At 35.4% G+C, this 17,581-nt stretch overlaps 1 protein-coding gene across 1 annotated transcript in view; it reads left to right on the top strand.

The window, feature by feature from the left end:
- The first annotated feature begins 14,574 nt into the window (after positions 1 to 14,574).
- The window catches only part of Awh (Arrowhead), a 40,805-nt gene continuing 37,798 nt past the window's right edge, over positions 14,575 to 17,581 (top strand). Inside the window, exon 1 of the mRNA XM_053768615.1 lies at positions 14,575 to 14,774. Within this exon, the coding sequence (XP_053624590.1) occupies positions 14,769 to 14,774 (6 nt within the window). The 5' untranslated portion in view covers positions 14,575 to 14,768. The remainder of the gene's footprint in view (positions 14,775 to 17,581) is intronic.

Below are 17,581 nucleotides of genomic sequence, written 5' to 3'. Positions count from 1 at the left end.
AAACATGAATATTTTCAATTTTCCGCTTGAGAGAGCAAACATATTTTTTTCTGATCCGTTAAAAACGATGATTGCGAGTTTTTATTAAGGCTGTGGCAGTGTGGGCAGACCCCCCCCCCCACTGCGGGTTTGCGCACGCGCCGCCGCGCCACGCTTCGTTACCAATAAGCATGATTTAGCTCGATCGCGATCTGACACACCGCAAGCGCGATTTATCCCTGCATCCTCGCGACGCCCGCGCACCTCTCTACAACGATTTAAGACCAAGCTCCGATTTTAGGAATATTTAAGCTGTCAGTGATTTACATGAGATAGCGCAACGCGAAACTGTTTTTCAATTACCTTACATTGTGACACGAAGATAACCGGTCGAGCAGAACTAAAGCGATTTTAATAAACCGTCAAGCAGTAAATCAAAATTTGATTATGAGAATGCAGCAAAAAGTGCGACGGGTTTGTTCATCTCGGGGGATACTCAGACGCCCATAACTCAGCTGTCCAGCCGTTGATAACAGCTTAAAATGTTGTCCATTGCGGGAGAAGAAACCCCCTTGTGTCGTGAACTAATTTATTAGTTGCACAAATACTAAATATAGAAGTGTTACAATGGAGCGGTGTTGTAATGTGGACCGAAATGTGCTGCCGCACGAAAAAACGGTTTTCATTTCATACTAAGTTGTAGAGACAGAACATGCAGCACCTACCTGGAATGCCTGAGGAGTTCTCTTTCATTTTAGTCAAATGAAATTAAATAACTATGCTAAAATAATTAAGTATTGAAAACTGTTACATCACATCATACACGCAAAATTCTTAAGTTACCCATTAGCTAAGTAACTATTGTATATGTTGACAATATTTACGGAAAAATCGTTAAACGTATACACATGCCAAACAATTATTATATTAAAAAAATCGTTGAAAATTTCGTCCCTAGCACCATTACAACAGGTTTTTATAATTAGCCATCAGCAACGTTTACAGTTTGTTTTCACGCTGATGATGTGTCAGGTCTCTGCTATCTGTACTTGGACAAACAGCAATAAATACGCGCGTCCATATTTCTGTCGGCGCGAGCGGCGGTTATTTACGACTGTGCGGGTATAAATCGCGCGGTGTGTAAACACCCTCCCCCTGCGCAGCCTCCAGTAACGAAATATGCAGAGGACATAACTTTTCTTATGTCTTTTCCATTTCATTCATAATGGGCGACACGATTTGTCAGTCACAGTCGTCAGAGATTTGCCTTATAGTGGACCAGTTCATGTCTTGTGTCATATATCCCGACTAACGTACACATAGCCTTGTCAGGCAGTAAAATCACGGCCATTCCATGGCCGAATCTTCAAATTGAGGTTTATTTTTAAAACTGACTTTGGGTTTCGCGGCGTCATAGGCCCGGATGAAACCGGGTACACGCAAAGGTGAGAGAAAGAGAGAGAGTCATCAGACAAGATTTCTCATGTTTACAGATTGTTTCATAGGATATATCTTCGTTTTATGAATCAAAGTAAAATATTATCATTTAAGTATTTATATATAATGAAAAAATTCAGCTCATTCAGTGGATCAAATATCCTAAACAAATGATTTTTATTTTGTGTAAAAGGGCAAAAGAGGTTTCTGTTGATTTCTAATAATACACACATATTATAAAAAGTGCATGTAGAATGTAAGTATGATGAATATGAACATAATAAAAGTAACTGCCATATGTCCGGATCAATACTAAAGATGTAACGATTTTGCAAATGAATAAAAGGGTCGGACTGTGGCAACACTGGGAACAGTAACATGAATTTATTTAGCCAAAAAGGATTACAAAATTGGCTTACGGAAGAATGAATGACAATTGTTTAGTTCGGGTCATAGAAATCGAAAAAAATAAGTAATATAGAATGGCAACTGCAAAGACTGATTATCGGGAAATATACCTAGTTGAAAGTTTGCACAAAAGCCTGGTGAAGTCGTGAGGGCATCGCTGCTGTCAAATTTTTGCTAAGAAAGTGACTCCAAAATGGTTTCAATTTTATTATATGTAGCTATATTTTTTATATTTATATTTTTCAGGTACCTAACTTATCATTCTGTGTATCTTGAATTCTCGCAAATAAAAGTTTAACTTTAGGGTATTAATGGGATAATACACTTATTTTAATAAAGGATTCAATCTAAAACTGATCTAACTTGCGGCGACCAATATGACGAGCTCTTTATTTTGAACTGTACTCTCCTCAGCCACAAAGCCCAGGATCTGCATTCCTACTTTTTTTCCGCATGCGCATTGTTATTGAAAAACGAGTATGCAGGTCGCCTGATGGTAAGCAAACACCGCAGCCAGACACCGTCAACCTGATAGGAATAACCGGTGCGTTGCAGACTTTTTTAGATTTTTTTTAGTTTTTCTTTTTTTCCAATGGCTCTTCTATCTACTTAATCTGATTTCTGTAGGACGAATGAATGACGATTGTTTAGCTCGGGTCTATCTGATGAGCTTTGCGGTGGTTGGCGCTCATTACAGTCTCTGTTATTCAAATTTATTCACTTCAGCCGCACCCGGGGAGGCCCTGTTACAATGTATTTATTGAACGACTGCCTACCGATATAGATTCATTCCGAATTCATATTGAGTATTGTTTTAAAGGACAATGACAAAAACACCTCAAAATCTTATAAAATAATCTTTATATAAAATAAAAAGAAGTCCCCTTGTCGCCTCTATCTGTATGTGATAAACTCAATAACTACCAGACGGATTTTTGTACGGTTTTCACCAAAAGTTAGTGTGGTTCCTGAGGAATGTATAATTTATTACGATTTTAACCGAGCGTAGCTGCAACGAGCCACAATACTATACATACTAAGGTAGTACTTAAGCAAATAATTAACACATAATACTGTAATTCGTTAACGACAGAACGAAATGGAAGGAACTTACATACTGTGCCGACCCCACATGAGTGGTATAAGGTCAAGAAGAAGACTGTGATTTGTTAAAACGTAATTCAAAATTGCCATAAAACAAAATAACCTACCTAGGTACTTCGATGTTTTCTTAAACATTAAATAAAGTTAGTCTTCCTCGAGTGATGTTTAGATTTATCGTCCTTTAATTTCCAGCTTACGTGTGTTACGCTCAACTCCCAGCATCTCCAATAGAGACTAATTACGTTTTAAGCGAGTGAGCAATCCCTAGTAATGACATTATTCTCGAGTGACGAGCACAGGCCTCGTTCGTACGAACGTTTGTTCAAAGCGCGTAAAATGCGTTACATTAGGTACAAAGAAAAATATCTTATAGGTAACCATTTAATTGTTCTGACATCAGCACATTAATAACACACTTTTTATCTCATTATATGCGCTGCCTTTTGGGCTGATGTTTGAATTTCGTAGGTCAAGATAAAGTCGAAAGCGTTTTAAAACCGTCAAAATCGAGGGTTTTTTTACGCTAGTTCGTATGACGCCAAAACCTTGACAGTCGAATTCGTAGCTCGTCTTGTGCCGTAACGAACTGTTTGCACCCACGGGGCCAGGTAATCTAATCTACTCCTCCTCTTCCCTCCTCTGAAACCATAGCAAAAAATAAATCAGTACGTATACTAGTTTATTCGACAGGGATTCTTACATAATATGAAAAGAAATTCCCCCTGTCTCGTCTGTCTGTCTGAACGTGATTAACTCAAAAACGAATAAACGGATTATTGTACGATTTTTCACCTATAGATAGTGTTATTCCTGAGGAATATTTAGGTGCATATTTTATTACGGTTTACCCTAGCAACGATAGGGCTAGTTACACCTACTAATATTATTAATGCGAAACTTTCATGAGAGTGTATGTATGTTTGTTATTCTATCACGCAATCTATTGGACGGATTGTTATGAAATTTGGTACACGGGTAGAACATAACCTAGATTAATACATAGGGTACTTATTTATCCCGAAATTCATACGGGAGCGAAGCCCCGGGGTGCAGCTAGTATAACATAAAGTGACAATCTGATTATGCAACTAGACTTATGAAATGTGTAGGCGTACCTGTTATTTATACTCTAAAAATTGCATTTTGCTATATTATATTACATTCGGTTATTTATTATATTGTAACTTTACTTTTTAATTTTCAAATATAATGCTATAAGAATGTAGCGGGCTGATAAAAACACTCTATACCTCCTGAAGGCAAGCTTTGCGAAGGCTAAGCTTTCGTAAGTAGACTTACTATATACCCTCTACTACACAGGGTGGTCCCCCCCCCAGTCCGCCGAAACTGTAGCATTTTTCCTGCTGTTTATTCCAGTATCAGAGACGATCGGACGTGACCCGCGTGTTTGATATAAACGTGGTCAGAATTGAGCGGCCTACAACTATTCAATTGCACAAGTTTTATTTATCTTGCTGAATCAAAATCAATTGCGGCTTCGGGGTCAGTGTTTTTTGTATTCTAAATTCCTTTATATGATCCGGGTCGGGTACTTGCTAAAATATAATTAAATATGTACCTAAACCTTCCTCTGGAATAACGATATTTATTGAAAGAACCATATGAAAATCCGTGCAGTTTCTAAGTTTGTCGCGAACTGACAGACAGCGGCTTGTTTTGTTGTAGAATATGTAAGAAGAATCTATTTGTTTTTTAAATTCGGTAATCGGCAATCGGTATTGTTTTGAAAGTGATTTTGTTTATTTATCACCTTTAAATGCTAAAATTTCTAATATAGGCTTATCGTAGCAAGAAGAATGATTTAAGCACCCCGCCATTCAAACTGGAAAAATGTGTAGTTTTTTTATTTGCCTACTACGGAGTAGACAAATAAAAAATACTGCACTATTAAGTAATAGAAATAAAAAATTCGTAAAAAATAATGCAAACCTTGATAATAAAATAAATATGACACCTGACATGAAGGTTTTTCTTGTTATTGAACATATTAGACTGAGCCAAGGCCATGCCAAGAGCCACTGAGGGGTCAAAAAGTCCTTTGTAACATTCACTCTTTGAGCAAATAGCGAGTATCTGGCAAAGCAAATTGCTAATCCTTTTATGAAAGCGATGTTTATAATACTGAGGCACGCCCGCTTTAAGCTAACATTATTCTACTATTGCAATACTAGTTTATTTTGCTGTAAGATTCTCTTTAAATCTAACGTAATAAGGTTCAAAACAATGTCACCTGTGTGCAAGAGTTCTGTTCTATTGCACGAGGTGTGCCCACTTAAGATTTGCGATACATTATTCTTTATTGCTAGGTGATTAAGGTTCAAAATGAAAAAGGTAGTTTCATAGAAGTGTAATGAAACATAGTGCAGTGAAGTGTGATGTGTCGCGTGTGCGCAGTGGTCCCACGCGAGTCACTCGTTATTTTTTTTTATATATCATTAAAATGCTGGCCAGTGATTCTCTGTGCTCATTTTCTGTGAATAGCCACGGAAAATGTGATGATTCGGAAATTATAGGACGGCGTGTGTACGATGGATGCAGATTAACGTTGGAAATACTTAACTTGCAAATAAACGTGCTAGTTTATTGATAGTATAGTTATAAATGATTTTTGAATGGTTTAGGAATAATTCAAGACATTAGGTCGCCTCACGGTTTATCATGCAAAACCAGTGTTTTGCATGATAAACTGTTTGATTCAGTAATCAAAATATAACATTTGTTTGTAAGCAGTTGTGAAAAATACATTACATTCATATAATAATAAATATAAATAAATAAATATATTAGGACAAATCTCACAGATTGAGCTAGCCCCAAAGTAAGTTCGAGACTTGTGTTATGAGACACTACTATATTTTATAACAAATACCTATATAGATAAACATCCAAGACCCGGGCCAATTACAAAAAGATAATTTTCCATCATGACCCGACCGGGGATCGAAACCGGGACCTCTCAGTTCAGAGGCAAGTGGCTAAATTAAACAAAACAACTGATAGTTAGCTGTTTCACAAATAAAAACATAGCCGTAGCATCTCGTAGCTCGTAGCCTCGTAGCATCGTCTACGAAATATGTATAGTAAAGAAAGACATAAACTGATTTAATTTCATAGAACATTCAGTATTTCTAGCATATAACATGTAGCACGTATTGTATACAGACTTTATTTATACCTGAAGAATACAGTATTCAGTAACAGTATCTATAAAGATGCAGTAACTTGTGTTGAAAAATTTAAGAATCTCACGCATGTCAGTCTATCGTTGAGAGAGTGGTTTTAGCTTCAAATTTCAACCGAATATTTTTGGTACCTACTAATATTTTACCGGCACACTTTACTGGTTTTATATTGCTGTTAAAGCACTCATACAAACTATGTAACGTTCCTCTCCGAGTTCGGCGATAATGTGGAGTCGGCATTAAATTATTATATTTTGTCTTCGTTAGCTTATATTCATTGATCTGCGATATTTGTTCAGAGTCCGGTGCGTCACCAGCCGATGGACCAAGGGGTGGCACCTTGATATAAAAAATGAGAAAAGTATGATTTTTAAGTTTTTAATTCATTCAAGAAGTGGACCCTCGGACCACACGGACGTCGCACATAAATTAGCGTATGATTTACGAATACCAATATACCATAAATCTAATTAGTGAATGATTTAGCTATATTTGTTTCTTTGATATAATTATTGCATATCAATATACAATACAATTTAAGGATTTTCAAGGCAAGAGTGAATTGACATTTATGAGCTTGCGTGTAGCATCCTGGACCTCTTTGACTTCCATGAATGGATTGAGGTGAAACGCACTCAATTTTTAATAAATATATTTTTTAAAACTTCTCATTTAAACTGCCCCTCCTTGCCCCCCCTTAGCGACGTCCACCACAGTGCAGTACTACAATACAAACACTGCAGGCGGAGCTGTGAAATCCTCGCGTCAGTTTATTGACATTGTTTGTTTGTATGTCTGTTTATTGTTCGAATTACTCGTTTGTGCATTTGTTTTGTCAAATTGCACTGTTTCGTCTCCACCCGACATGGCGTTGGTGTTTCAAACTTCTGTTTTGTGTGCAGTAAATATTTAATGATAAAAAATTGCTACGTCTGTTTTTTCTGGACACGTCAAAATATTTGATCTTAATAAATGGACAACACTCCCACACGAAGCACTAATTAATTAATTTAATTATTTCAAGTAAACGAAAATTACTTATTATTGAGAGAAATTAAAGTTTTTAAAACGCCTGAAGAGCGTTATGTAGTAAGTATATAAGAATACACAAATTTAATCAGAGGTAACATTTTCTGACTATCCATATAATATTAATATACCACTTTCTTTCCTTTGTTACCATATATACCAGCGAGTATAACCTAGTACCTAGGTTCTGTGGAACGAGAAAATTTCTGAATATTTTAAAACGACTTTAGTCTTCAGTCAGACGCAAAGCGCGCTTATAAATGAGAGAAGAAATCATGGATTGGTAAAATTTATAAAGTTCTCATTAAGTAAGATTTAAAATTGAATTGCTGACTGGTAAACCGCGACCACGACATTTGGCGCGTCAAATTGCTCCGTTTCAAGCCCTTTGTGCGCCTTAAGACCATTAGGACAACGAGATTACACGGGACGCGCGCGCGCAGTCGACCGTCCAACGCGATTAGAACACCCCGCGTCACCCCTCCCGACACACCCCAGTTTTTTATTTCCAACTGGATTTCAACTCGGGGTGAATAGAAATGCTTGCGACGATATGTTTGTTGGGTTTAATCTACAGCGGTAGATTCATTTTGTTTACTGTTTTTGCTTACATTTTATACGTTCATTTGTTACAGTTATTATCTAGTCATTTTTTGCATTTGGCATTAGCTGCCTACACTTCGTATAGGTACCGATCGGAGATGTGGAATGGAACACACAACCACTTTCTTGGTAATATTATTATAGTGATTTCCTATTTCCATCTCCTCTTTTCAAACTCCCATATCACAAAGCTGACAAATTCATAAATCTCATAACAATTAAGTATCCTTCCAGAAAACATTGGGTTCATCCATCAATTAAAATCGACAAAAAATCCAATGTATACTATATTTATACTATCCATAATAGGCATACTAATCAGTTTTTCCAATAAATCTATATCTGGAGTCACTATCGGAGAGACTATCGGCCGACAATTCATGTCTTTTGGCGGTTTCAATATTGCTGGGTTTATTCTTGCGGTAAAAAAGCTCGCATTCAAACTAGGAAATGTACGTATATACGTTAATTCGCGTCAGCATCTATTTGAAGCGATAAACATAGGTTTCCTAACACACAATCACTAGTCTGTTATTCAGAGCAGTGTTACAAAGTTTGGTAGCAGAGCGATCAAATATAAGGGGTGGAGTAAAGTGATCAACGCTCTCCCAGGAGACTTGTTAGTGTAACTCTCATGTAACTGTTGGTTGTTGTCAAAGTGTTCCTGTTATTGTCTCTAATGTGGGCCCTGGGGCCCTGAGCCATGGGCCCCAGGGACCGCGTCTGCTGCCGATCGTATGACGACATGTTTGCAAACCAGTTGTAGCAGGTTGCAGTTTTATCAAATTATGATGTTTGATTAATTAATTGTTGTATTTATTTGTTAAACATTTAGTCGGCGTTGCGAATGGTGATAGTTTAGATTCATAGTAGATCTAGTATTCTTGAATTTTATTGAACGAGTTATATCAAAGTCATTATGTATAGGTTAGTAGTTATATTAACTAAATTGTACCAAAAACAGATATTAAAAGCCATATAGAGGACACTAAACTATCATCCATAATAGAGGCGAATCACAGAGCTGGCTTTTCTTTGTATCAATACAAATCTCTGAGGAAAAACCTCCAATGTACTTCGATTCTCGAGTTTACCGAACATGTGTAGCCGCCATAATGATGGCTTCGCGTCGCGGATCGCGGTTCGAGTCTATCACTATCAGCCACGAACGCCGGGTGAGAACACGCTAGCCTTGCAAAACTGGTAATAAAATGGAGCTGACACCGGGCCCCGCGCCCCCCGCGGCCCTAAACGTCGTTAATGGTCCCGCAGGGCCCTATTGTCCCGGGCCCATTCACACCACATCCCATATCCACCCAGACATGACACTTTATTAAAACCCACTTATTCTACTGTTCCGCTCTATTGTGTCTTTTGACTTTTGTCAGCTTGTTCAATGTCAGATCGCCTTCCGTGTTTTTCGTGTTTGTAGATTTACGTAGCTCCTAGAGAAAGGTGCGGATGTTTAGAAATTTATTGTAGGCCTATCAAATGAATCATGTAAACCATAATACAAAGTTGGAAAAAAATTACAATCAAACCTTTTTAGGGCATTCGAATATTTGGATGAAGTTTTTGTATGATTGCCTGAATCTTTTCTGCCCACTTCTCTTTGGGAATGCTGTTGTAGCCTATCAGAAGCAAGGATCATTTACGGGTCGTTCTAGTCTATATACGCGGTAAGAACTATACGTTGCATATACGAGAGTAACTACAAAATTCTACACGTATATCCCTCACACCTAACCCATACAAGCAAGAAAGGTCGAGATAACTAAATAAATAAAATAACAGGAAAGTTTCCCCCGAGTTTCCCTATTTCCCGGGGGTGGTGGTCGGGTGTTCGGCATTCAGCGACCGTCTGCCAAATCAATGGGCTCAGACAAACCTACAGTTGATTATTAATTCGAGGGCTTGAGGGTGCGAGTTGTAACATACAACATTTAATAAAACAAACTTGTACATTGCATATTTCTGAAAATTCTTAGTGGAATATGTATAGTTTTCGATAAAGATGACGATTCTGCAATTTTTCAAAAAAAAGCTTATTTGAAACCGTAACGTATACGAAGTTACGGGCGCAGCTAATGCAATATATAAACGATAACATAGCGGAGGTATTTTTGATGGAATAATTAAAAGTAAGTAACCATTAGTCCACTAGAAAAATCTCCAATATATAACCGTTTATTATGTTGTACAAAATCGTTATATGTAAAAAATTATTACGCGATGCAAAGCCAAGTAATAAAGCGGGGATGTACCTATAATGATGAGATATTAGGACTTTATAAAGCCAAGAGGGTATAAAGCCAATGCGAATTGAAATAGTAAAAAAAAACACACTTTACACAGGTAATATCACAAAGCGGAATAATCTATTTTGGCGAGTTGAGCGAGATCTTTCTTAAGCCAACATTTATTTTAAAATCTATTCGCCTTTAGGTTATTTAAAGCTTGTGCAACTATCTTAACCTAATACTGTGAAGTTACTAAATTAAAACTATGCGATTTATAAAAGTATTTCCAAGACTACGATTGTATAGATAACGTAAAGATAGTTACAAAATCATGTGAAGATATTAATGTATTTTATTTTATTTATTTTATTCCAGGACTTGGACTTTTTTCTTTTTTGTTGATTTATCGCCAAGACACATTGATTGTACTCATTAATATTTTGGATACGTTTAATGACAGTTTTACAAAATTAATGTTTATTATTTTCTATTCATTCATAAAATGATTCTTTTCTGTAGCGTTCGAGCTCACCTTTATAATTATAAATAAGTTTCATAAGTTTAATAAAAAAGTATAATACAATTATGATTTCTAACAAACCTGATACGTAAGTAAGATAAAATATTGTTCAATTTTGTGTATAAGCAGTAGATTATTGTTTACAAAATATCTAATCAGACAAATCACTGTAATGCACTTGATCAGGATCTGATAGCTTCATTGTATGATTGTGTGCACCTGCTAACCGCCAGATAGCTACCAATCTGCGTGTCATCCAGATAGCGTAATTGTCATAACGAGCTGATTTTTTGGTAAAGGGTAGATTATAATCTGACGACTACAATCATCCCCCTTCAATTTGAAATGCTTCTGTCACGTTTTACTGTCACATAAACAGTATCTAAAAGATGTTGTCTTTTGCAATAGAATTAATCGTACTATTATATAAACGTAACAACATATATATACATACTAATAATTTAATTTAAATGTGTGTTTGTTTACTGCTTTCACGCCTGAAAGTTGTGGAGTTGTGGAGATAATTGGAGACTCGGAGAGTGACATAGATGTGGTTGAGCTAGTAACTATCTTAAATGCCAATATTGGCATGCCCATTGCCCGTGTCTTATTGAAATTAAAAAAGCGTGGTTGAAAATGGATTGAACGGATTTAAATGATCACGAAATTCATACAGGAATAAAGATGTACAGTTCGCAGCTGGAAAAAACGTAAAAAAAATGAATATATTACAAAACTACAACTTTAATAACTAACATGTACTATTGTTTCCTCGATAAACCAAGATATTAATAAATTAACCATGAATATAGAAAATATTGGAATGAACATACGTACAAAAGCCATTGAAATAAATAATCTAGTCTGAAAAAGAGATGAAACATCTTCAAAATCAGAATTGCAAATTCTTGATTTGCAATTTTAACGACGAATCGATCCTTCCGGCCAATCCGACGCGCTTCCGGTAACATCAAATATTCAAAAAAACCTTCGTAAAGGTCTATTCATATTAATTTTTTTAAGTTTTCTAGGGATTTTGTTGAGATTTTCAGGAGAATAGATTAAATACATTTTTAGAAGTGATTTTTAAGTAAAATTTTGTATTTAAAACTGGTTCGTTTATTTTCAATAGCAATACAATCTTCCGACGTGCACAAAACGTAGATATTATTTCGTCGCTGAATCGCATCCATAATGTTAATCGTATTCGACTAAAAGTCTAAAAAAAATAAAATACTTTCACAATAGTTCCAATATAACAATGCTTACTAATATTAATTTATATTATTTCAAATATTAAAATTTCGAATATGTTTTCGATATGAATAGACCTGAGTTGTGAAATTAAAAGTGTGAGCGAACCGGAAGCCCTCTCGGAAATCTGGCTTAAGGGTGGGTAATTGGTGGGGGTTAGGGGGTGAGCCGACGCTATAGGATCCCTTCTAAATACATGCCTCCAAATCCATATACTAATATTATAAAGAGAAAAGATTTGTATTTTTGTTTGTAATGAATACACTTAAAAACTACTGGACCGATTTTGATGAAGTTGGGCAAAGGCAAAGACAGACAAAACCTTTAGGTTTACCCGAGCGAATTCAGGACGGATAGTATAATGTAAATCTAAAAATGTTATACACGTAAAGGAATCTGAATACAACTTATTTTTTTTAATTCACAAGAATAACTCGTGTAGTAATAAGATCTATTTACATAAAACTAGTTTTTGCCCGCAGCTTCGCCCGCGTGAAATTCCCAAGGGAGCAGTAATTTATCCAGGATGAGAAGTAGGTACACTTTGTCCTTTTCCGTACTTCAAACTACATGTATGCAAAATGTCAAGAATAATGGTTGAGTAGATAGAGCGTGAAGAGGTAACAAACAAACTTACTTTCGCATTTAAAATGTTAGTTGGGATTAGTTAGGATTTTTTATTTAAATTTATTTCTTCAGCCATAAATTACGGCTTACAGTCTATTTAACATTTATACCTAATCCCTTTTTAAAATCTTTTATTATATCTATCCAGCATTCTGCTAATCCTTTCATATTATAAGCCAGCTTGGCTATCCCAGTGATAACTCAGGATAGATTCTATCCGTGCAGCAAATTACATTAAAAGTGTCTAGTAGAATTTGATAATATAAGTTTGGATGTGATTGTGTAAGAGAATGTCTCTTACTGAATCATAAAAAAGCTGCTCGACAAATTTTAATGATATTTTTCATATCTCATATATTTTTATACGGCTAGAATATATCTTGGAAATAGCACATTGATATTATCTTTTTATTCAGAAATTTCTGAGGGAGCGAAGCCCCGCGGCGTAGCTAGTGAACAATCATTATTCCTACTCTACTGTACTAATTTCTCAGACTGTGAAGAACATAATTATTGCAATGCAAAACTAATCCTCACTCGACCGGGATCGCACTTAATGACGTGTCCTTCCAAAGTGACAATCAGCGGACTTATCCACGGCAAATTCGCCGCTACGTCCTCCGCATAGAGCAGCGCGTAGGGTGACATCTGTAGGCGACTGTACAAGTAGTTGATCACAAGCGCGCTGATTGCAAGCCTAATACCACTCATTATGGGATGTACGGACCTATTAGGGCGCAATTCCAATGACGTTATCGACTTTTTTTGTATATGTGACATACAACTTGTGTTAAAAATGACCCAGGTTTAACCTCCAGTCAGATTAAGTGGAAAATGATTTGTTTTTGTTATAGAATTGGGGATTTTTATACATAATTGGAATGAAAATAAGGAAAAATAGTGAAAATAGTGTACGTATTAACGTTTCATTTGCTTGTTTTATTTTGTAGTACTATGATCTTACGCGTGATGGAGAAGTAATTTGCCATACTTAGACCAAACGGGCGTGTACCAAGAAATAGCAAAGGGAGAATGTGGAATGAAACACACGAACTTTTGATATTAACTGGAACATTACTTAAAATGACTGCAGGTAATAGTTTCAGTATTTTTTCTGTAATAAGGAATGCAAATTATTTAATTGGAGACATATAGGTAGGTACATAGGAATATAGAGTTTAAGAACGTTTTTTGTATACTTATGTTAGTGCAAATAAATGTTTAACGAATTATTAAATCGAAACGGATATTGTTACGTTTTTGTTATATTTTAACAGAAAACCGGCAATAAATTTATTCTGAATTCAATATTCAATTTATTGAATCAGAGAGCAAAAGTTATTTACATATTGTTGGCTAGAAACTAATTAAACTGCACAATAAATGTAAATTTATTTTGGCGCCATCATAAATTTCCTTTACTATCTCATTTCTCGGTTCAATAAGTTTTATTGTTCAGGGCACAAATTAATTATTTCTTAAGTTTTTTGTTACGACAACTTGTGTGAAAGAGAATGAATCAAATTTAATTGTTTTTATGTTAAACAATTCTTCGAATCAATTTTTCCTAAATATTTCTGAACAAAAGTTGACAGATAGAAATCATTGTTCGGCAGTGTTACGAGAAATATCTTATTTAGTACTTAAAAATGGTTTTAAAACTTTTTGTTTTGTATTTAGAACTTGTTTTTCACTTAGTAGTCTATCTCAGTGAAAATAAAATAAAATATATTTAAAGCACGCTTCAGTACCTATTAAATTAAAATATTTTTAAAATAAATAACATAGTTCAGTTTCCCTACAATATAATGTAGTAATTTTCATTATAAATAAATTCGTATTATTTATTCCAATCTACTTGTACAAATAAGCGATATCATACGATATATTTAATTAGGTACTCAAACACTAAAAATTAATATACAAAATCTATGCCTCGCCTGTTGTTTTTTCTCGTTAAAAATGTACACAGATAAATAATTCAGTCAGAATACGACTTTTGCTGCATAAATCGGATGCCTTACATGGGACGTGATTCTGTGCCGTGGTGAAGTGCATGGCGACGCCCACAGCGTGCAGCCAGCCAATGGGGGACGGTGATGACGCCGAGGGTCGCCCAGGCGCCTCCTATTCCTCCGTAAAAACTTAGTTCACACGAAATAATCGCGGCGCTAACTCGTGTCCGAGCCAACGGGCTAAAGGCCATATACTGTGTTTTGACGTTGAAGTGAATAAAATTGCAGTTTCGATGTAATTAATATGCGGTTGGATGACGGTGCGCGATAGGACAGCACTAAATGATTTTGTTTTATTTTGTGAATTTTCGCTGAAAACGTCGGCAAGGTGTTCGGTGTGAAGCTAGAAATGAAGGTGAGCGATTTGCCAGATATAATTTTTCAGCAAACAATTGATGAGATGGATAATGTGCCCAAGAAAAACATGTTTATTTTTTATTACCAATTACTGTAATAATTGAGTATATTATAGAGTACTCGTGTTTGTTTACTCTACTTATCTATTAGGTTAAATTTATTGCACAAATTATTTTATTACAATGAGATTAATTTAATTAAAAATATATTTACGTAATGAGCAGGCTCTTTCTTTGAGCAGAAAAATATTTTTTTTTTAAATTGCTACATATAAAAAATCTTAACGTAGGTAATGTTAGTTAGAACCATTGCACCTACCTAATGCAGATTGTAAAATGTTGCTTACAAAAGTAGAATACGTAGTTACCTTTCGTTTAAATTACTTATTCCAATAAGGAATACCTATAGATGTTACAAACCCAAGAAATCTAAAAATAAAATAAATCTCTGTGTTGAAAATTACATGTTGACGATAAAATTATGATATTGAAACTAATAAATATCACAGTAATTCCAGCGCAAAAACATATACGAATAATGAGATAATCATCTTATCAATATTATAGATTATATCTAATTTTATGAGATGTCATCTTATTAAACTTTAATTATTTTTTATCTACATGAAAATTATATAAAATCTTTGTAGGTAAGTTACGATATTTAGTTTCTTTCACGGGGATTTTCACGCGCGAAGGAAAAAAATTTTAACCAATATTTCCTTTCCATATATAAAACCAAAGCGCAACAGTATACAAAACGCAGATTTTTTCAGTATTAGAGTCGCGCCCCATTGCTCCGTTGTGCTCCGTCGTCTTCCGACACATTGAGGTACGTTGACCGGATCAACGCAGTACCTATAACGTAAACTTTGTATGGTGTTTCGAAGGACTTAGCTTCTTCAGTTATGACAACGTACACAATGACAAAACGTATAGAAAACGTATGGTCGATTACTGTTTAGGTGACAGAAATTGTAATGTCTCGCGTTACTAAATATCATAACTATATGAGGCGCTACACGATTTGCGATACTTGTGACTAAGTTATATAAGTAACTATCAAATGGCAAATAAATGAATATGAATATGCTTCGGAATCACAGTTTGTTTTCGGCTGTATTTGCGATTCACGCCATTGAGCCCGTGTGGCTGGTCATGACTCATAGTCATTACCCCATTGGTTCATTTTCGTTACTGTTTATCCACAAGGAACATCGAGACGTGAAATTAACTCACCCGAGCACATTCACCTAAAATCTGCCTCATTCAATGCAGCTACTTGCTTTCGGTACAGGAAAACATCGTGAGGAGCGTACTATAGTCGACGGTTGTTCGCGTAACGTAATTGTGCCAAATAGTCGCATACGAGTAACCACTATTTAGCACGATCACATTGTTAGGTGTTTGAAAATATGAAGATGCTACAGCTGTGCGGCATTATCACACATCGAAATATCTGCAATGGTGAATGATATTGCACTAGAAACAGAATATGATTAACTTATACGTCGTGAGAGAAATTATCTTGAAAATGGTGTTGAATATAAGAAAATATAACATAGTTTTATTTTTATTTCAGTCGTTAAAAAATATCGCCATCTCGTGCGAACGTTTTTCCAGTTTCTTTCTCAGACTTTGAGCGCCGGAGCCCATGGCCTTCTTTCTTACATTCCAGTCTCCACTTTTTCGCATAACCATGTTTTTCAATTAATAAATCAAACAAAACGCAATAAATAATTTATCTTATGATTCTCTCTTCTTTACAAGTCACGAAAGTTAAAACATAACGTTGTTAATTTCGTCGTATATTATGAATAGGGTAATTCGTCACGGATAGTTGTGTTCTATGGAATTTAATCGATTAAGTAATTATTGCCGTGTTTTTTTGGAAGGGAAAATAATAACAGTTATACGTTTAAACGTAATGGACCAAATTGATCATTTTTTTTACTAACTATTGAGAAAGCCCTTGTTGAAAAGTAAGATAGTTACGTATATATAATCGGTATTGAGTTGTTGCGTATGGATCCGATCTAGAATAGGACCACTCATATAGCTGATAGGCAAATAGCATTCCCAAGGAGTGTTGACGTCAGGCAGGCGGCCGGTTGTAAAAATCACAGCTGAATCTTCAAAAAATTAAGGTTGTTTATTTACACTGGCTTCACAACCCTGAAGGCCAACGGGGACATGCAGATATGACGGACAATCATTATTGACTTGGTGGTCGAGTGGTTCGCCTGTGACCGAAAGTTCCGAGATTCGAATACTTTTGGCATCATTAAGAGGTTCTGTTGCTGTCTCACTCTTGTGTAGTAGTTTTCACGGACCACCATATGCATACGGTGAAGGAAAACGTATAGTGAGGATACATGCTCAATACCTACTACTTAATTTCGTCCACTAAAGTAGAGATTTGTTGTATAGAAAAAAGCGTAAAGAGGTAACAAAGTAACACATAAACTCACAGCACAGTTGGAAATATATCAAGAAAGTTCGGCAGAAAAGTATCTAGATAATTATAGCTGTGTTGTTAGCTCAAACTTGTAGATTTTATTGACAGAGGTTGTTATACCTTTAATTTTGTCCAATTATTGGGACCAATGACCTTTGTGGAGCTAGCTGAATTGCTAGAGACTTATTGAGTGGGCTTTATATAGTTACATTGTAGAAGCCAGATTTAAGATTTATTTGAATAAAGATGTAGACAACATTAGAAGCTAAAAATAGGAAGAAATCAAAACAAAAAATTTATATTTGAGATGTTTGATTTTTCAGGTATAGCCTTTAGTAATTGATAATA

The sequence above is a fragment of the Plodia interpunctella genome, chromosome Z (genome assembly GCF_027563975.2).
Source record: "Plodia interpunctella isolate USDA-ARS_2022_Savannah chromosome Z, ilPloInte3.2, whole genome shotgun sequence".
Classification (NCBI taxonomy): domain Eukaryota; kingdom Metazoa; phylum Arthropoda; class Insecta; order Lepidoptera; family Pyralidae; genus Plodia; species Plodia interpunctella.
The sequence above is the reverse complement of the archived record's forward strand: the minus strand, read 5'-3'. Positions and strand labels throughout refer to the sequence as shown.